This window comes from Lissotriton helveticus, chromosome 3_1 (assembly GCF_964261635.1).
Source record: "Lissotriton helveticus chromosome 3_1, aLisHel1.1, whole genome shotgun sequence".
Lineage (NCBI taxonomy): Eukaryota > Metazoa > Chordata > Amphibia > Caudata > Salamandridae > Lissotriton > Lissotriton helveticus.
Window position 1 is genome coordinate 1041240006 of NC_136061.1, and position 21650 is coordinate 1041261655.

A 21650-nucleotide genomic window follows, 5' to 3' on the forward strand; every position below is an offset into this window, starting at 1 on the left:
GTCTTACTATGCTCTTGTACCGGGGGTAATTTGTAACTCGTAACTCAATTATCCTCATGTAAAGCGCTCTGATACCTCTGGGTCTAGCCAGTGCTATATAAAGCTCTTCAAATAAATAAATAAATGTCGTCTGCATACAGAGAAATCAAAAGGCCCCTTGTACTAAACCCCAGCCCGAGCAGCATGGTGTTGTCGAATACGCACCGCCAATGGTTCCATCGCAATCGCGAAGGGCAAAGGAGATAGGAGGCACCCCTGCCTTGTACCCCTCGATATACAAAATGGGTCCGACAGCATACTATTCACCCAGATCCTGGCAGATGGCTTTGTGTAGAGTAAACATATAATGCCCATAAAGAGGATGCAAACCCCATTCTCTCCATAACGGCGAATAGGTATGACCACTCCAGCGTATCAAATGCTTTTGTGGCGTGGAGAAATGAAGCAATTGCTTGCAGGTTAGGGTGTAGGTAGTGTACTACTGTGAAGAAGGTTCGACGGTTGTGTCACGTGGATCTCCCCAGGATGAATCCTGATTGGTCAGGGCGGGCTATCAGTGGGAGCAGAGGCTGCAATTGGTTTGCAACCAGCTTTGCCAGTATTTTAACATCTATGTTTATGAGCAAAATAGGCCTCTTTGAATCAATTTCGTCATTAGGTGTCCCTGACTTTAGTAAAGTGATAATAATGGCTTCAGGCATCGAAGGCAGAAGAATACCTGTGGATTGGCCTCTTCATACACATCGATTAGGTGCGGGCCAGTTCTATAAAAGGCGGTGGTTAAGCCATCAGAGCCAGAAGCCTTATCCAGGGAAAGACCTCGAATCACTTGGGCGACATCCTCGACAGAGAAGGGGATGTCCAAATACTCTATGTGCCCCAGTCCTAGCCAAAGAAGTTCTAGGGAGTCTAGGAAGGGCTGAAGGCCCTGTGACACTGAGCCATGCATGGCCGTGTATAGATTGGCGTAGAATTGAGTAAAATGATCTAGAATTTCTTGTGGGCCTCTGGTCACAAACAAGCTATTCCACCAGATTTCTGTGACATACGCAGTGGAACGGAGAGCCCGGAGCATACCTGCAAAGGTTTCCCCTCCCCGTACCTTCTGGCTTGCGTGTGTTTACCCATAAACTTCACTTCCAGCTGTGCCTCTCCTCAAATTCCAGCAGTTTTTCTTTCAATTGAGAGATGAGAGTGGGGTCATCAGTAGTGTAAAATTGTGTTTCGAGTTCCCTGATGCGTTTCTTGAGAGAGGCGAGTGTAACCCTGATTGCCTTCAGTACCCTAGCCTGACGTGCTATATATTTGCCCCTGATGACCACGTTAAAGGCCTCCCATAAAGTGTGTTGAGACTGAGCCATTATTCAGAATAAAGTAGACTTGTATGTCCCCTCGTATCTCCTCCTTGAAAGCCTCATCCAGTAGGGCATTGGGAGGTAACCACCAGCTGAACATTTTGTTACGAGAATTCAGAAGTGTAAGGCGCAGGAGACAAGTGACATGGTCGGACAGGGATCTGGGAAGCTGAGATATCTCGTTTCTCCATGTCCCCACCAGTAATCTAGCCTGGACGAGGCCCTGTGATGCTCTGACATACATGTACCTTCCTTGGTGTGGTGGTGGTGCTGCCGCCATATATCAATTAAGTTACCGTCCGAAACAACGGCGTTGAGTGTGGCGCTAGTGTTAGGATGAAGGGAGCGGGACAGCCCCTTCCTGTCCATTTCGTCGTCCAGCGCCGCATTAAAGTGCCCACCCCAGATGATAGTGTCACAGCCCGTTGCTTTTATTTTGGCCCATATGTTTTGGAAAAATCATGGGGTGTCCGTATTAGGCCCATAGACTGCCACAATTGCCACTCTGATTCCCCCAAGGTCCCCAAGCAATATAACATATCTGCCCTCTGGTTCAATATGAGATTCGCGCTCCTTCCAATCTAGCCCCTGCCTCACGAGCACTGCCACACCTCGGGAGTAATTTGAATATATGGAAGAGTATACATGAACCCAGCGCCTTTTTTGTAGTCTAGTGGGGGGGGTGCTGTTCAAGTGGGTCTCTTGTAATAGGCAGACGTCGATATGATGCCTTAATAAGTAGGAGTGAACTAGTCTGGTCTTCCTGTGATCGCTATGATCACGAATGTTCCAGGTTAAAAAGTTTAGACTCGGCATACCACAACTATGGTTATCAGATGTGATGCAGCAAAAACAACAGGTGATGGACAGAATGCAGAACATTGTCATACATTCACCCCAGTACAGAGATCTGGGCCGGTCCTGGGAAGCTTGCTTCCGGTCCAGGGAAGACATGGCTTGGCAGTTCGGGCTGGACTGTTCCCATGAGGCACAAGGTCAGACTGATTTGCATATGGCCATGTCTGAACTGGGGTGGCGGAGTGAGCTAAAGAACGGTGATGGATTAAACCCAGATCAGTTGACTGGGGGTGAGTGTTTGTATTGTCAACGCTCCGTCCATCACCACCTTCGGTTTTTCTTTGTTCGCCCTAAGTTGGCAGGGTATGCTCAGACGTGAGTCCCTTGCTCACTTTGCCACTGGAGTCAAGCAAGCCCGGCTGAAAACGGCTGTAATGCCAGAAACCGGTCCTGGGAAGCTTGATTCCGGTCCAGGGAAGACATGGCTTGGCAGTTCGGGCTGGACTGTTCCCATGAGGCACAGGGTCAGACTGATTTGCATATATCCATGTCTGAACTGGGGTGGTGAAGTGAGCTAAAGAACGGTGATGGATTAAACCCAGATCAGTTGACTGGGGGTGAGTGTTTATATTGTCAACGCTCCGTCCATCACCACCTTTGGTTTTTCTTTATCAGATGTGATGCCTCATGTTGGGCCGTCAGTAACTCGAGCCTCCCGGTAACAGTACGGTGCGAAATGTTGATGCTTTTATCATGATACCCGCCCCTATTATCATTTGTGGACAAATTGAGTGCGATCTGCAATGTCCCAGTGTGCTTTTTCTGGCTATGTGACAAGACACTGGCTAAGAACAAAACATTGTGATGTATTCCTATAGGTTCTGTATCGATCCCCCTATTCCTGACCCTATTCTGGTTAACGAGTTAACTAGCAGCCATCCCATGATGCAGAAACCGTTATCTGATTACGCCAGACCACGGCACAGGAGCGCGTTATCTGATTAGGTCATAACGCTTGCCATCTAATTAGGCAAGCAATATTCCTCCAGCCCCTGATAAGGCATACGGAGTTCTCAAAACAAATCAAACCTATGACAACCTGGGAAAAACCCTGCGGCCATTGTTTTGATTTCACCGAGAACTTCAGTAAAAGAATGCGCTAACGACCAGCTCGTATGACATCCTTATTGACGTATCTATGTCCATCCTTACGTCAATCTCGGCACCTTACAGGTATAAATATTACCGATATTGCCTTAAGCAAACACACGCGGTGGTGACGAGATCGGAGCAGCGAGACTTCCCGAAGCCCAGCAGAGAGCGAAGCCCACTAGCTGCCCCGCCTTCCTGACGCGCTGAGAACGAGACGCTGCCTTTCTCCTGCCGAGAAATCCAGCTCCGGCGCTTCCGAGCAGCCCTTGCAGGCAGCCTGGAATATCGAGACCAAAGATGAGAGATACCATCCCTCAATCATCCTAGATTCAAGGTACGGAACTGAATAACCCCTTGCAGAGAATTCTTGAATCAGTCACTTGGCAAAACAAACTTAACTTAAACTACTACTTTCTATCCCCGCCCACGTATTAGGCTTAGGTCAGGTACACCGGGGTAGGCGTAGTTAGAAGCACCAGTTGAGTACGATTAGTCAAATGTATATGTGTATGTATCTATTCTGTCCATTTTAAATAACGTATGGCTTAGAAACCATATCAATGTTTTTACAGTATTATTTTATACTTCTGCTTTTATTGTATGCACTTTACTTAACCATAAGTATTGCAATAATATCGATTCATTTCTTTTGTACGAGAAAAGAGACTGATCAATAAATAACATCTTTTATTGAACACGCCCGTCTCTTCCTTTTCTCTACAATCTGGTGAAACTAAGAATGCACGTACTGACTGAGTAAAATAAGTTGTCTTTTGTTTTCACACGACTCTAGAGATACACTCTTGATTAGGGGAGAGCAAAGTTGTCATGTTCTATGGTTGTCAGAAACTAAATCCCTTCTTGTCTATCCAGGGAGGTTCAACTCCTCCTTGTCTATTCGAGAAAGTTTCTAGTGAACTCTGAGCTAGCTGGCAAACCCAAAACTTTAAGTCTAATATCGACAGTAGAAGACCTAGTTAACGTCTGGTCTAGGTCTATACTATTGGAGGTATTATTCCAATGCGCAGAGCCTATTGGGATAATAGGAACTACACTACATGGCGCCCAACGTGTTTGGATAGGCGATAAAACTAACGCAAGACTTTAGAGTAACTCAGTCGTGCTTTTTCACTCAGACCCCTTTTTCCCATAATACTCCGAAGATGTCTGGAGTGGGTGAGAGGTAAAATCCGCCAAACCTCGCAGGAGGGAACTCCTATGTATGGTTCTTGGTTCAATCAACGTTGAAGGATACACTGTTCCAAAATATTGTGCATCTCATCTTTGTTTCCACAAGAAACCTGATCTGCAAACAAACAGAATAACCATCCTGACAGTAAAATGCCAGACAGTGATGATGAAAGAGAGAGAGCTAGAGTAGCAGCTGAAGTAATAGCAGCTGATAATACTATGCAAGAAGCAGACCCGGATATAATACTCATCCCGGTCAACATAAGAAGATCTATAACGTTAAAACTTATATAAAATGGACTGACACCAAGAGGTGGTAGAGTCATATTCGTAATTGAGGCACACGAATATCGGCAGACAGAGGTATTCTATTCATGGATAAACTTTCCAGCAGCAAATGCTGTAACAAAGGAGTTCCACTGTTATAAAATAGAGGAACCTCCGGATACCTACACTCCTTTCGAGGAAGTGGAAGTACCACTCAAATTCCAAGAGCATCTGCTCTTGTTTAATGGCGCCCTAAAACATAATAATCACATCACCAGGCTCGGTCCACTAGGTAGACCAGGAGCAACGTGGCCGGTCCTAGCCGGATACACACCACATCCAGACATCGAAAGAATGTCTGCAGCAGATGTTTTAGTACAACTAAAACAATTAATTAAAATATATAGACAACTAGTCCAATATGTAATGCGGACTTCAACCATCCAACCTGTAGTTAAAATCCCACAGCTGACCCCTCATCAGGGGAACACAAATAAAATTACACCACAGAACATACAGTCCTGCCTAGGTAAAGTACCAGCTAAACGGGAACAAATACCATTCTGGTTAGCACAAAAAAATCACCCAAATAGAGGCGGTGTTTCCAGACACCACCCCTGTGGATAAACACAGGATTCTGACTATCTGTCTTCCAATGGGAATCGCACCACACGTGGAGGACTGTGACACTTGGGGTACAGTCTTTGCTTCCATTTACACAAAAACACATGGAGTTCCATCCATGTCAGTAATACCAGATGTGCTAAAACAAATTCAAGGCGAATACGGTCCAGAACCCGCTTTAACTCTTGGTATGAAATTACTAAAAGACTTCAAGCAGGTCTCGGCAATATTACTAGCCAACATAAAAGGAGAAGCAGCGAATGTGGCGATCCGCCAGAGGTTAAAAGAGACAGATATAGCAGACCAACCAGCTGAAATTGCCAGAATTATAGAAAAATCCTATGAAGAACTAGGTAGAGATAGTTTGGGTGGAATACCAGTAAAGCCCCAACTAATTGAAAGTCCTGAAAAAATATTTATTAAAAATAATCTAAACAGTCAAAAGAAGAACTGGGATGGAAACAAACAACCCAATCCAAAAGAAAAGAGATTCCAGTCCAGAAGAAGGTCTCCTCGGCGGAGAGAAAGATCTCCGGACCAAGGACCCAAGTCTCCCCAAAGGGAGCCCTCTGTGAAAAAATACAACCTTAGAAATAGGGATAACATAAAGAAACCTGATAGATATCAAGACTTTGATACACGTCCCTCTCAATCTTTTCAGACTTCCTCGCAGAAATCGGAAAGAAGAGGACGATCGGAACCCAGGGAAGGGCACGTCAAGTCCAAAGACAAGGAACCTGCTCATCCAAATAAAAAATTACAGTTTCCAAAAAAGAAGGTAGCCAGTATTAAAGTATTCAACAATGCCGAGAATACTGAGGACGCAGCTGAAAAACGGAGAGTGGGCTCAGACAATGCTAGACAGCGCAGCAGAAGTGAGCATAGCACGCAAAGTCCTTATGAATCATCTGGAGACAGTGGACACGAATGAATACATTCAGGTGGAAACTGCAGACACCAGAGTTAGCAAAACTCACAAAATATATGAAATAACTTTACGTATAGAAGGGGATAAGACTAGAAAAATAAGGGGCCTTTTTTGGGATAATCTCTCCAAGGGCTATGACATCCTTCTAGCTGAAAAAGATTGGCCACCAGAGTTCGCCAGGGAGTGCCCACATGGCGAAGAAATAATTATGCCTGCCTTCTCAAATCATATTCCAATTCATAAAAAATATACACTTGCAAGAAAGTGGGCAGTAGCTCAAGCTCCTGCTTTATATAAAAATCATGTAGGATGGGATGAGGACTCTCCTCCTCACAAAATCCAGCTAAAATCACAACCTACTGCACAAAGGCAGTATCCAATCAAGCAAGAAGCTAAAAAACAGGTAAAAGAAATTCTAGATCAACTAGAATACCAGGGGGTGATTGAAACTTGCACCTCACAAATGAACAACCCTTTGTTTCCTGTCTCCAAACCAGACAATTCATATCATCTAGTTTTGGATTACAGACACCTTAACTCGTGTTGCAAAACTTTTGCAGTACAAAACTCGCATAGTGCTGCACTAATGAATAACATAGTGCGCAAAAAAATATAAAACAACATAAGACATCTCTAATGGATTCTTTTGTCAAAATATAGCACCAGAGAGCAGATACTTATCAGCGTTCTCAATAAATGGCGCTCAAAAAGAATTCTGTTGGTTACCCCAGGGGTACAAGAACAGCCCAGGAGTATTCTCAGCGAGGGTAACAGAGTTACTACAAACATATGATGACGAAGCATTATCGTATGTCGACGACATATACCTAACAGACGATGACTTGGATACTCACTTGAAGAGAGTGAACACCATAATACTTGGGTTCGCTGCAGAGGGTTACAAATTCAACTTTAAAAAATCTAGAATTGCCCATCTAACAGTCCCGTTCTTAGGATATGAATTATCAAGTGAAGGCAAAAGCCTGGCTGACAATTTCCTAGAGAAATGTGCCGTACTCCAAGCACCTAGAACACTAAAAAACCTACAGTCAATTCTAGGATTCCTAAATTTCGGAAGAACATACATTGCAAATTACGCAGAAAGGGTCAAACCCCTTTATGATCTAATAAAACCAGATTTTAAAAAATCAAATTGGACTCAAAAACACACAGAAATTCTGAGATCCTTACAAACAGATATGTTAATTAAAACAAAATTAGAAACACGTGATAACACACGCAACCTTGTGATTCGAGTCATCCCAGGAAGATGCGGATTCACATACCTGACCTCGAATGAGGGAGAAAAGGTACCAATTGCATTCAAATCACACTTGTACACTAAAGCTGAAATGAAATTTAGCCCAACGGAAAAAATTCTTACTGCAACACAGACAGCTATAGCAAAAGAACGAGCCCTTTCACAAGGTAAACGAATAATAATCGTTACACCGATACCAGCCCTAGAGGCTGTAACAAAAGCAAGCATACCGAATGCTAAAGCGCTCCATCCGAGATGGATTCAATGGGCTAATTCTCTTGCTGCAACAGACGTGGCATACGAATTTGATCCTAACTTAAAAACACAAGAGTTTCTCCAATACGAATTCGAATGTCCACCGCCGACCGAAATTCTGCCTCTAGAACATTACGGCTGTATAATATATACAGACGGATCAGCACAACCCGCAGTAGGAGGTAAACAAGCTTACAGTGCTGCGTGTGCGATTGTAAAAGGTCGCTGGCACGATGGGAAATTCAAACCAGCGGTCACTAAAACACAATCTCTAGGAGATTGTACAGCTCAGCGAGCACAACTACTAGCATTCAAGATGGCGCTTGAAAATACCGATCGAGAATTCCCCACACTCATAGTGTGTGATTCGTATTATTGCATTCAGTCTTACAATGAATACTTGCAGATCTGGCTTCAGAATGGTTTTAAGGATGCAAAAGGAGGCACAATCAAGCATAAAATGCTTTGGGAACAAGTAGTTATTTTACAAAAGGAACTACCAAAGACTCACGTGATACATACACTGAGTCATCAACGTGATGGCGTTCACGTTGCAGGGAATTCATTGGCTGATGAGGCCGCGAAGGCAGCTGTGCAAACGGCTTCCGTAGCTGCCATCACTCGGTCAAAAACAAAAATAGACAGCGATATATTACAAGCTGTCAGCGCTACAGTCAAAGATGCGATAGAAACACTCCCGAAAGGCTTTCCAGTAAAGTACTCATACATAACTGATGCAAATAATGTTCCATTTGCTCGAATCCCTGGAGTGGGGGATAGAGTAATTCCAAACATGGAACATAGGTTAGGACTCATCATAGCGGCACACGAAGGACTTGCTTCTGTACATGCTGGCGTCTCAGCCACAGTATCGTTATTAAAACAGAGATACTGGTGGCCACAAATGAGAAGACAAACCAGGAACTATGTTCTAGAATGTGAAATATGTCAAAAAATGAAAGTATCAACAGTGAGACGACCAGCACAGACGCCCCTTCTAATCTCGGATAAACCATTAGCCTGTGTTTACCTGGACCACTGTGGTCCCTTACAAAGGGATGGTAACTATAAATATATCTTGGTCGCAGTGGATTCATGCACGAGATTCATATGGATGTGGCCCCAGCGAACGGCTGACGCCAGAACTGTTATAAAAGATTTGCGAGTCTTTATCGGCACATACGCAATTGGCATGCTGCATTCAGACCAGGGTCCTGCTTTTAGCTCTAGAGCTTATAAGGAGGCCATGGCCAGCATGGGCGTTGCATTGCGGTATTCTTGTCCATTTCATCCCGAGGGAAACGGAATTGTTGAAAGAAAAAACCGTGACATAAAGCAATCTATAACAGCAAAGGTATTAGGTTCGGGAGCTGGGTGGGTCAAACATCTAATAAGTGTCCAACGTAGTCTAAACAACTTGCCAAGAAATTCTCTGAGGGGATTCAGTCCGTACGAATTACTGTTTGGAACTAGGATGCTAGTCTTAGATCTTGACAGTCAGACTTCAGTGGTAAAAGAAAAAAGCTTTGATATCAAAGATCGTTTGGCTATTTTACAGGACTTAAACGAAACAAGAAAAGACCTGAGCAACATAAAGTTGAAACAGCAGCCAACAACCACTGAAGAACCACCACCTGTCCCAGCAAGACCTGTCTGGATTCCAAAAATCGGGGATCTAGTCAGAGAAAAGATCGCGGTAAAGAAGGAATTTGGGCCTTCTTACAGAAAAGCAGTTCCTGTCTTGTCCATCAACGGGACAAGATCAGTTGTACTACCGCCGCTTGCTGGTAAAAAGGAGAACCGAGTTGTATCCATCGACCTGGTAAAACCACAATCATGTGGCCGATAACAAACAGTAGGCCAAGTGGACTCCCGATAAGTAGTAGAACACCGAGGTTTGCTACAAGTACAGAGGTGCTAACTAAAAGGCTAATCACATTCGAAACGCCTACAGAACAACAACAAGAACTATGCAACAATGCAATGGAACTCACACCTCTGAAAACCCAAATAAAAACATTTAGTAGAGACACACCAACCTACAATGAAGTAACAAATGAATATGCTGAAGCTGCAAGAAACAGTAATCCTGAAGCAATTGGAACAATAGACAGAACGGCATCCGGCTACTTCATCAACTTTGAAGATTCTTCTGAAGATCTAAATGAATCAAAGACACAGCCATCAACAAAAACTTTTAAAGATAAAGCTAAGGAAATATGGAAACAGCTGAAAGAAACCTATCTGATTTCTCCATGGATTGAATTTTGGGTGTCCTTTGGTGTATTTATCCTGATACTTTGGCTCATCATGATACTATGTTTGGGACGCTTCATTGAGGGAAAATATGCTAAAATGGACACAGCAAGCCAGAACATCAACTTGATCCTCAAGCCACACACGTCTTCACACGTAAAGAAAAGAGAACTTTCTTCAGTCAATTTCACAGCCAATCCTATACCGGGTGGGGTAGCATGGGACAATACTGACTATGAAATTTATGGTCCGGTTGAGATCCTCAAATATCCACACCAAATCAAGATCTCGTTGAGTGACTTTGTAAAACCAAACTCATTTGCTGATGATTGGGACTTTGAAAGTATTAATTACATGATGTCTGATCTAGTGATGTCTGCTAAATTTACCAAACATGATTATTTGCAGGATTCATCTAAATATGATAGTATGTACTGCTACAACCACTATGGTAACCATTTTTTACATAAATCAGCACAACCTAGAAATGTTTTAAATTATAATCAATGGGAACATTGTGCAACCCCTCCAAAAGGAAGCTCAAGAACCTTTTATGACAAATATTCATACTTTTCAGGGTTCAACACAAGTAATGCTGAAACATTTTATTTCAAATTATCAAATAAGACAGGAACAAAAACCATGCTTACAAACACAAAATTGATATATTCGGACTCATTTTTTGAACAAATGAATACATTTGGTTTTGATTATTGGGACAAAAATGTTGAAGTGAAAAGTGTTTGGGGTACAAAAGAAGGGCAAGTACAAGGTATAGAATCATTGTTTAGAGCCTGCATGATCCCAGAACAAATTATATTCTTGAATGAAAGTATTCAACAAACTACCTGTCTTGTATTAGCCAAAATCAAAGACTTAAATAAACCGTCTATTCCAAAACCAACAATGAACAGCAATAACTCTGTAGATGAAGAGATAGACGTAAACTATGTATTAAACCAAAACAGAACAAATCCTGATTGGAAACAATGGTTGATCTGGCCCACAGATACTAATAACTGTCAAGACAGATTCCTGAACAAAACACAGGGGTTCAAATTGACCAGGCCAGACCCTAGATATTCCCAAAGACAACACCCAGGGATAATCACCACCTACAGTGTGGGCAAACTCTGCCTTCAATGGCTAAAAACGTCCACACTGACAGAAATTAAGCAACACCTAACTTTACTTACTGATGGTGCTGACTTGCGTGATTTCATTATGGGACCACGCAAACAGCGTCAAAACGCTTCATAGCAGCCTCTATATATGCAGCTTACAACGAGGCCTGGAAGATAACTCAAATTGAGACAGCAGAAAGTATACGGGAAATTGACCGTATTAATTTGGAAAAATCGCTTTCTGTAGTGGACAATGGGTTAATGACTCTGTCCTCCAGAATCTTTTCATTGGACAGCATTGTGTCTTCAGCAATCGACATAATATCGCAAGACTTACTGTTGTTACAACATGGTCAGTCTCAATTGCGTTCTATTGTACAGCTTGGCTGGACGTTACAAAATCTGCGTTCAGGCTATGTGCCTTGGCGTTTAATCAACACAACGTCACTATTCCATATCTTTAACCTTACTGATAAACAGATCAGTATGGCACAGAAGGGTGCTGATTATACAATCCTGAGCATTGAGAAACTCGAGAGATTACCATTGACAATGTCAGAACGACCTGTCATTGAATGGATAATACATGGGATAATTAATATTCCGATATCTACTTTCAGGTTTCAATACTGCCAAAAATATATACAGCCTGGCATGTACGAAAAATTGGGAAAAGGGTACATTAAGACAACATGGAACTTGCCCTATTCACATGCATGTGTCAGTAATAAAGGACAGAAAGTGTTTCTTAGTGGCAATAATTGTGCGATGTCACTAAGCGGTACACTTCTGTGTAATGGAATTAGTTTGCATGGAGCCTGTGAAGGGAACTCAAATAACCTTTCATGTCACCAGCTAGGCACACCTGCAACAGAGATAGAACCATTCTTTAAAAGACTGTATAACGGGAGTTACATTCTAATTGTGGATCGCAGATGTTGTAGTCTACAGCCCGGGGTTCCTTATCTCGTTAGTACGACTGCGAAGGTCATGTGCTGTGGACGCTTATTGTTCCCCAGCTCATTTCCAGACAGGGAGGCAATGGCATGGCCTAACTTGAAAATTACTTCTATTCGAGTTGATACTTTAAGCAGAATGAAAACAGTGCTTCTTCAGACGCCGACCAGGCTCACGTCATCAAAAGAAACGTATGATCTCCTAGTCGCAAGGACGACTGCAGAGATTTACTCATTGTTATCAACTAATTCCCCCATACATTTCGCAGAAATCCTGAATGAAATCTTAAATATTTCTGATACCAGTGGAGTCTCAAATGTATTTAAGACAGTATTTTCGATGGCATTAACACCATTCAAAGCCATACTGGGTATTTTTCCAGACTTCGTCCATTCGATTTTTGGAGGAGTTCCCCTCATTTTGGGACTAATTGCAGGAATCCTATTCTTAGTCCTTATATTTCGTTATGGCAAACCATGTCACAGACAAAACACCTGCGACAAGGGAAGAAACAATCCGATCCATTGGATACCGGGACCGGATATCAAAAATCCTGGGACTAACCCGGCTTAGAGACCTGAACATGACTTGGTTTCTTTCATTTCGGCCGATATGGCAAAGATGTGTTTTACCTGTATTAAGGTGCATGCTGTGCGGAGAAGAATGCGTGTTGGACACCTGTCTGACGCTACAATCGGATGCGCCAATGGATGCAGAAACATTGTTGGGTCCGGTAAAGGCTCATGCATTGTGCTGCCCTCAACGGCTGCCAATCCTGATGACGGCATTCGTGGAAACTTCACCACTACGATTAAGGGGTAGTGAAGATCAAGATGAAAGCAGCATCGATCAGGTACAACCTTCTGTCACCAATACTAATCAAAACGTCAATGGAGACAATCATGCACATGAATGCATGGTTACATCCTTTTCCGAGTTAGTGGAACTCTCACAGGAAGCTGTTGACAGCTTTTTCAGCAGTCTCAACGATATGATGTTCTCACCAGAGCAGAAATAATGACTCTTGAACAAGCTAGCACACGGCGTTACCGACACCTTGAATTTGGCCTTCAACTTTAATAATAAAGTAGCAAGATCGACTTTTCCTCCAGTTCACGGATAGCAATTTTTTAGCAGCCCCAAAATATTTTTGTTAAATTTTACGGGACACTTTTCTTCTGCTTAAAGTAAGAACTATTCTTAGAGAACTAATTTCTATTTTTAGAAACTTCATAGACATTAGCTGCCCGCTGGTATGTTTATAAATATTTTTGAACTGTGATGAAGTGGTCTCGAACTTTTCTTCTGTATTAAGAGCCATTTCGTGTGTAATTCTAATATTCAATTACTAATAATGTATACATATGCGTGATTATTTTAGCATTATTCTACTGCTTGAGTGCATATAGTACATATGACTATTTTTTTCCCGTATGTTACATAATTTCAAAATGCATTATGTGTATTTTGGGGTGGTAAGGTATACACGATACTCTACAGTATGTTTTACTATGCCTAGATTCGTAAATATGGCCATAGTTAGCGTGGAGTGGGTGTGATGTATTCCTATAGGTTCTGTATCGATCCCCCTATTCTGGTTAACGAGTTAACTAGCAGCCATCCCATGATGCAGAAACCGTTATCTGATTATGCCAGACCACGGCACAGGAGCGCGTTATCTGATTAGGTCATAACGCTTGCCATCTAATTAGGCAAGCAATATTCCTCCAGCCCCTGATAAGGCATACGGAGTTCTCAAAACAAATCAAACCTATGATAACCTGGGAAAAACCCTGCGGCCATTGTTTTGATTTCACCGAGAACTTCAGTAAAAGAATGCGCTAACGACCAGCTCGTATGACATCCTTATTGACGTATCTATGTCCATCCTTACGTCAATCTCGGCACCTTACAGGTATAAATATTACCGATATTGCCTTAAGCAAACACACGCGGTGGTGACGAGATCGGAGCAGCGAGACTTCCCGAAGCCCAGCAGAGAGCGAAGCCCACTAGCTGCCCCGCCTTCCTGACGCGCTGAGAACGAGACGCTGCCTTTCTCCTGCCGAGAAATCCAGCTCCGGCGCTTCCGAGCAGCCCTTGCAGGCAGCCTGGAATATCGAGACCAAAGATGAGAGATACCATCCCTCAATCATCCTAGATTCAAGGTACGGAACTGAATAACCCCTTGCAGAGAATTCTTGAATCAGTCACTTGACAAAACAAACTTAACTTAAACTACTACTTTCTATCCCCGCCCACGTATTAGGCTTAGGTCAGGTACACCGGGGTAGGCGTAGTTAGAAGCACCAGTTGAGTACGATTAGTCAAATGTATATGTGTATGTATCTATTCTGTCCATTTTAAATAACGTATGGCTTAGAAACCATATCAATGTTTTTACAGTATTATTTTATACTTCTGCTTTTATTGTATGCACTTTACTTAACCATAAGTATTGCAATAATATCGATTCATTTCTCTTGTACGAGAAAAGAGACTGATCAATAAATAACATCTTTTATTGAACACGCCCGTCTCTTCCTTTTCTCTACAATCTGGTGAAACTAAGAATGCACGTACTGACTGAGTAAAATAAGTTGTCTTTTGTTTTCACACGACTCTAGAGATACACTCTTGATTAGGGGAGAGCAAAGTTGTCATGTTCTATGGTTGTCAGAAACTAAATCCCTTCTTGTCTATCCAGGGAGGTTCAACTCCTCCTTGTCTATTCGAGAAAGTTTCTAGTGAACTCTGAGCTAGCTGGCAAACCCAAAACTTTAAGTCTAATATCGACAGTAGAAGACCTAGTTAACGTCTGGTCTAGGTCTATACTATTGGAGGTATTATTCCAATGAGCAGAGCCTATTGGGATAATAGGAACTACACTACAACATTAAGTTCCCCCCTCAACCCCCCACCCACTCCCACCCCACAAACAGGTTGTGTGAACCCCTCCCCCTTCAATATCAACAACAACAGGTCGTTACCTGTTTACACAAATACGATAAACGGGGCCTCTCCCTGGGGGGCATGGTGTCACTGGCATACTATCCTGCCAGAGGCAGGGTGGCCAAGAGGGTGACGGAGAGCCAGGTCTGTATAACACGGGTTAGAGAACGCCAGTCAGCGGTGGTCGTTGTACAATCCGGTGCCCAACCAATTTCATATCAAATCACAGTGACGGACTCAAATTTGTAAAAACCCTAATTAGTCATTATCACGCAGTCTGGCTTCAGAGGTGTTTTTTTTTTTTTTTTTTAATTGGCATTTCCAAACATTACATTTTACAGTAAATATCACAACAAATACAGTAAACTTTTCATAACTCTACTGCATTACCACACTCCTCCTTCTTGGCCAGTGTAAAATTGTAACCTAGTACTATAACTTTAAACTCTATTCGGTGAGATTTGAATCTCCGTTACCGTTAAATAGTCCGTTAAGTATTGCCAGTAATCTTTAGGTCTTGCTCGTGCAGGAAGATCCTCCTCATATGTTTTTAAAGCGTCTTTACAATAGACCATGTCCTGTATCCATTGCTTGTTCTTGGGTGTTAGCTTCCCACCCCAGCACAGTGACACTCTGCGTTTGGCCATGAGTAGCGCTATAATACAAAATGTACGCTTCAGGGCACGTACTCCTTGCACTAGACCCAATAAACACGTGCGAATATTGCAGTCAATCTGGCTGTCTACCATCTCCCCCAATAACCGTGTCACCTCCTGCCAATACTCCGCCACCCCACCACAGTGCAACGCTAGGTGTATAAAATCTGCCTCCTCTTCTCCACATCTCTTACATCTGGAGTCAGCGCGCAGTCCAAATTTGAAAAACCTTTTTGGCGTGTGATAAGTTTGGTGTAGGTACATATGTATCATGCGCAAGTTTCCATTTGGGGGTCAGTAGGCCCGTAATTATACCTGCCATGGACCACTTTTCTTCTGTTAATGGTGTGTCCAGACAGTCATCCCATCTTTGTATAGCTTTATGTGCTGTGTATCCTATCTCAGCCTGTATTGCCGTGTGGAGTTTGGAGACTAGGTGTGTAGACTTCGGAGTCGTAATCAGCAGTTGCAGTGTTGACATAATTGGTGGTTCTAACGGGTGTGTGGGATATAATGCCCTCAGAGCCCTTTGCAACCTGTAGTAGGTGAATTTGAACACCATTGACTGATTTGCCACATAAGTCATATCTTCCAGCGTTATGGAGTGTCCCTCGTGGTATAGGTCCCCCATGGTATCTATTCCTACTTGTCTTAATAGTTCCATCCCCACCTTTTCCTGTGTTACCGAAAGGTCCAGATGATGGTGCAGTGGCAATTCGGGTACATATAAAGGAAGCTTTTGCGCCTTACCGGCCATTATTTTCCAGGCTTCATTAGTCGCATCTATGGTGTTTATGTCTTGCCTATGTAATGGGGGTCGCCTGTGCGTAATCACTGCATCTAACGGAATGGGCATTGCGTCTCCTTCTTCAATTGCCACGTGTGTGATAAAGGGTGTCTTGTGATACCAGAAATGCGCATACTGCGCCTCAGTGCATAGATAGTACAACAGGAAGTCAGGAACCCTGAACCCTCCCTTCTCGAATGGTAAAGTCAATGATTGTAAGTCTATTCGAGCCGCCTTGCCCGCCCAGATCAGTTTTAGCGCCATTGTTGTTATCCGTCGAAATACTTCTGTCGGCGGCTTGATTGGTATATTATTAAATAAATATAACAATTTGGGCAAGAGTACCATTTTTACTATCGCTATTCTATCCGCTAGTGATAGCGGTAATTGTATCCACCTGGCTATTTTTGTTTCCAGCGCTGTTACTACTCTGCCGTAGTTTGTTCGGATTACCACTTCCGGATCTCTGTGGATCCATACACCGAGGTATCTCACCGGGTCAGTCTGCCAGTCCAGCGGGTATTCCGTCAGGACTGGGTGTGTCGCATCCGTCAATGGTATAATAGACGATTTCGTCCAGGTGATCCCGAGTCCTGACTGTCTCTCAAACCTGACATACTCTCTCAGTAATGGATTTAGGTTAAGTTCCGGATCTCTCACATACAACAGCATATCATCCGCATATAATGATATGTGTAGCGGTCTTTGAGGAAATTGTAGCGCTGAGTAGTGGTGTCTCTGTCTAATTTGGCACACTAATTGTTCCAGCGCAATGCAGCCCTGTCTGGTACCCCTGCCTATAGTAAGCGCTGCTGAGACGTATTTGTTAATCCGGATGCGGGCGGTGGGGGTCGTGTATAACAGACATATTCACTGGAGAAACACCTGTGGGAAGCCCATACTGGCTAGAATCGTGTGCAAGTACGTCCAAGCTATAGTATCAAAAGCTTTGGCAGCGTCTAGTAAAACCGCTGCTGCTTTAGTGGATGGGACAAGATAATGGGAAATCGCGAATAGGGTTCTGGCATTGTGTGCCGTTGATCGTGTTGGAATAAAGCCGTGGAAAAGCATGTGGTCGTTGGTGTTTGGGGGCCCGTTGCGGGCCCCCAGGGTGTCGGGGGTGGGGGGTATCTATGGTACCCCCCAGCATTTACATGCACAAAGCGGCAGGCACCGCGCGGTGCCTGCCGCTTTGTGCATGTAAATGTAAAACATGCATTTTTAACCTTGCGACGGGTGCTGCTTCAAGCAGCACCCGCCGCAAGGTTAAAGATAACGGATGTGACCGCTAGGGTGGCGGTCACATCCTAATTGCACCGGAGGGACCGCCGCTGCCCCTGTGGACGGTCCCTCCACCTCGGGGATGGCGGACGGACGCAGGTCCGTCCGCCATCCTAATAGGCCCCTAAGTGTGGGGAGCACCATTAATAATTTAAAAATAAGGATTCTCCAACACATGAGAGCAATTATGAATTGTGACAAAAATTACCCCATGGCATGCCACTATGAACAATTTCATGACCGACCTCTCGCAACATTTATGTATTATGGAATCAAGCATTTCCGAGCCAATTTGAGAGGTGGGGAACAAGAGAAAGAATTAAAGAAAAGAGGAATCACAACTGATAATAGCATTGGGGGCTGCGATACTTTGGGGCCATAATACTGATGCTGAGCTATATGTTCTCCTGTGATTGGACATTAAGTTGGATTATGTGATCATATATAAACTGTTTCATGAAATGTAGATACTAGAAATTGTGATCGATTTTAGAATTTGAAGGGATTGCACAAGACGTACAGCACCTTGTTCTTCTTCTTCATCCTCTAATTATACCCTTTTAATCTCTTTCCCCGCCCCCCCTTTTGTCTCTCTTTATAACTAAAGTTGCATAGAACATTCTTTACCCCTAATCTCAAATGATATTTCACTCTTCCTATACTATTGACATTTTACCCTTCGACAAGGACATTGATGTTTTGGAAAAAGAACTGCAGAAGGTCATTAGTGATGCACAGGTACTTTAAAAGCATAATATACTTTACATGATGGTAGCTATTCAAGAAGTTAAATGGACTTCGAGGATAAAAAGTGACTGTTTAGCGTTCTTTTATATATCAGTGCTGCTTTGCAGGATGATTTGGTCTTTGTCCCAAAAACCGGAACAGGTATTTAAAATTGAGAAAAGTGTTGGGACACTCCTCTGTAAATTGAAACTGTCTGGGAAAATCTGGGACGTCTGGTCACCCTAACCTTTTTCAATTATTGGCTTTCGTTAACCAGCTTCTTTTGCCCATTTTCCTAGAGACTTTGTCATTCATGTCTTGGCTCACCCCAGTAGAGTGTTCATCTTCCACCTAATGGTACTGGCTGTTTGGGTGTATCCTTCAAGCGCCACTCCACTGCCTATATTATACTTCATGAGGGACTATTATAAAACTAAAGCCTTCTCTGTCTGCTCCTGCTGGACCCCTCCTATGGGTCTCACTGCTGCACGCTAATTTTGCATGTGTTAGCACATTAAATCCAGATTGTTTGTCTTTGTGAGTGCTGGTTTACATGTCTGCAGGAATGTTTGATGACATTGGGCCTGTTTATGAGTTTGGCGGTGTGGGTATGGGACTGCCAAAACCATGTGCGCACCGCCCGCCATATCATGACTTTTTTGGTCACTAGCGTGCGGTTCTTTGGCGTGCGCACCACAATGGAAATGTCAACGACAGACTTGCAAGGCATGGACTGGTGTAGTCCATGCCATGCAGGTACTGGGGTGCATGCACACCGGGGGGCACAACATGTGACACCCTGCATGCACCCCCTAGCCCTGAGGCACCTTTGACGCAGAGCGCAAGGTAAGTGGTTTTATTTATTTGTTTTATTTTCTGTATTCTGTCGTTTGTCACTTCCACCCCCCACAACCCTGCCCTGCTCACCGCCCTTACCTGCACGGGCCGCCACTGATCCTGCTGCTCAGCCCACTCTCTCCAACTGACACTCCCCCAAACCAAGCACTCACCAACATTGCATTACATAACACACACACTTGCTGAGCAGCGGGTACAAGGTAACTGGGGAGAGAATGCATTGCAACCAAATCATGATATAACACACAGGCGAGGCTATTGGTAAAAATAAATGGGACCTTGTTAATAAACTATTAGATCATCTACTGGGTATGTTGTGATAAATATAGAGCTTAACCTCAGAAAGATAGTGATTCATACAATCCTTTGAGTTCTAAACACGTTAAGAAAATACTATCAATTCCACTTAACTCGCATTAATAACAAGTCGCAAAATGTACACACTACTTAAGAACTTTAAACTGACATCACTAAAACACCTTGATAGCAGCAACCCTACAACAGGAAAGTGAGCAAGAATGCGGTGGGATAGTTTGGGGAAAGTGAGTACGATTACGGGGTGGTCACCCACACTTCTAAAAAATATACCACAGCCAAAAGGAATCAGAACGTAGCATTTCAAACTAATTGTAACATCAAAACATCACGTGTAGTATTTCAATATGCATGCATGCGGCCAACGTTTTGTCGTCGTACCTTCAGCTCCAATGACTTCCAGCCTTCCAGGGGCCTACAAAAAGATAAACACATGATTTGCAGAATGCTTATTGACACGGAACGATCCACCCATCAGGCAATTTGCCCTTTTAAACACTAAATGTTCATCTCACAAAAACCACCGCACCTTGGAACGCATGTGGTATCCTAGGTAAGAATCAAATGCTTATGCGATGTTTGCGTCATAACAGAACCAGTTCTAGAACAATACGTATCATAAATAGAAAACACACGAGAATCCCCCATGCGTGATAAAGTAGAAAAAACAAATGTCGTCACTTAAATTATTTATTGAACATTTGAAAAATGCAAGGTGCATCAACAAGTGGCCAGCAAGGTGTGGCAGTGTACAATGAATATCGGAACACTTAAACGCCACAGCAATATGTACAGCAGTCTTAGAAAGTCTTAAAGTGGGAAAGTGGGATTCAAGAATGTAGACCTCCTCACCTGCACGGCCGTTCCCCGTACTGGTGTACCCCACACTTCCATCCTAGGAGAGAGCAGAAACAAGAAGCAGGCGCTGTGTCCCGAGGCTCTGTGTAGGTTTCAGCTGCAGTTCAAGCGTTACTGCCGCTACCTGCTCAGACCCCGGCACTTGGGCTTGTTCACGACGGTAGCTCAGACGGCCGTTAAAGCCGGGCTGCAAAAGCAGACTGGCGAGTCTGTGCAGCGCAGTGCGCCCTCTCGGCCGCTTCCCACACCGGCTCTTCTCACCTCCAATCCCGCGCTGCGTGGTCTGAAGTCACACCGTTTCCATGGACACCGACACGCTCGTGCCTGTGCAGCAACTATAGAGTCTCGGGTAGCAACACGTGCACTGCAATGAAAGGTCCGGGGGCAACGAGGCCTGTTAGCCTCCGCGTTGTCTGCAGCGTGTGTATTGTATTGTATTGTAATTGCATGTATATAGCGCTTACTACCCCTGACGAGGCCTCGAAGCGCTTTTTCGGCGAGTAGCATGCTACTCAAGGACCCATAGAGGATTAGTGTTGAATTAGTGTAGTGTAACATGCAAGTACATTTTAAGTGGTGGATAAGTTAGTCAGTTGATTTGGAATGATAGTTGAAGGATAGAGGAGGACAAAGGTTTATATTTAAAAAATCTACATTTTAGTTTTAATGGAATGTTGGAGCTTTTCTAAATTCAATTTAGGCCACCCATTGCCCATACTATGTTCTGTTTGCTGCACTTGCACTACTCCCACAAATCATCAAAACTGAAGAAACCAACTTACTTTTTAGCCCCCATTTTTAGATTGCTTCACATTTACAGAACATTTAAACATTTTAAATTTTAGGTTTGTTTCTTTATTTATATGTAATTTATCAATCTGCTAATATTTAATTTTCTAAGCAGTCGCAAACCCCCTGAGTAGGCATCGCAGACTCACGGGGTCTCCTGTCCAGAGAACCACTGCGCACTGCATTCAGTGTGTTAAAGGAATGAAACAAGCACTGGCAAAGTCATTAGGTTTGGCTTTGATGTAAATGTAAACACAGCC

At 43.4% G+C, this 21650-nt stretch overlaps 1 protein-coding gene across 1 annotated transcript in view; it reads right to left on the reverse strand.

The window, feature by feature from the left end:
• The window catches only part of ERICH2 (glutamate rich 2), a 370290-nt gene extending 349402 nt beyond the window's left edge, over positions 1-20888 (reverse strand). Inside the window, exons 1-2 of the mRNA XM_078683840.1 lie at positions 20596-20888; positions 20125-20158 (exon numbers count right to left, since the gene is read on the reverse strand). Of these exons, the coding sequence (XP_078539966.1) occupies positions 20125-20158; positions 20596-20637 (76 nt within the window). The 5' untranslated portion in view covers positions 20638-20888. The remainder of the gene's footprint in view (positions 1-20124; positions 20159-20595) is intronic.
• Positions 20889-21650: the final 762 nt, after the last annotated feature.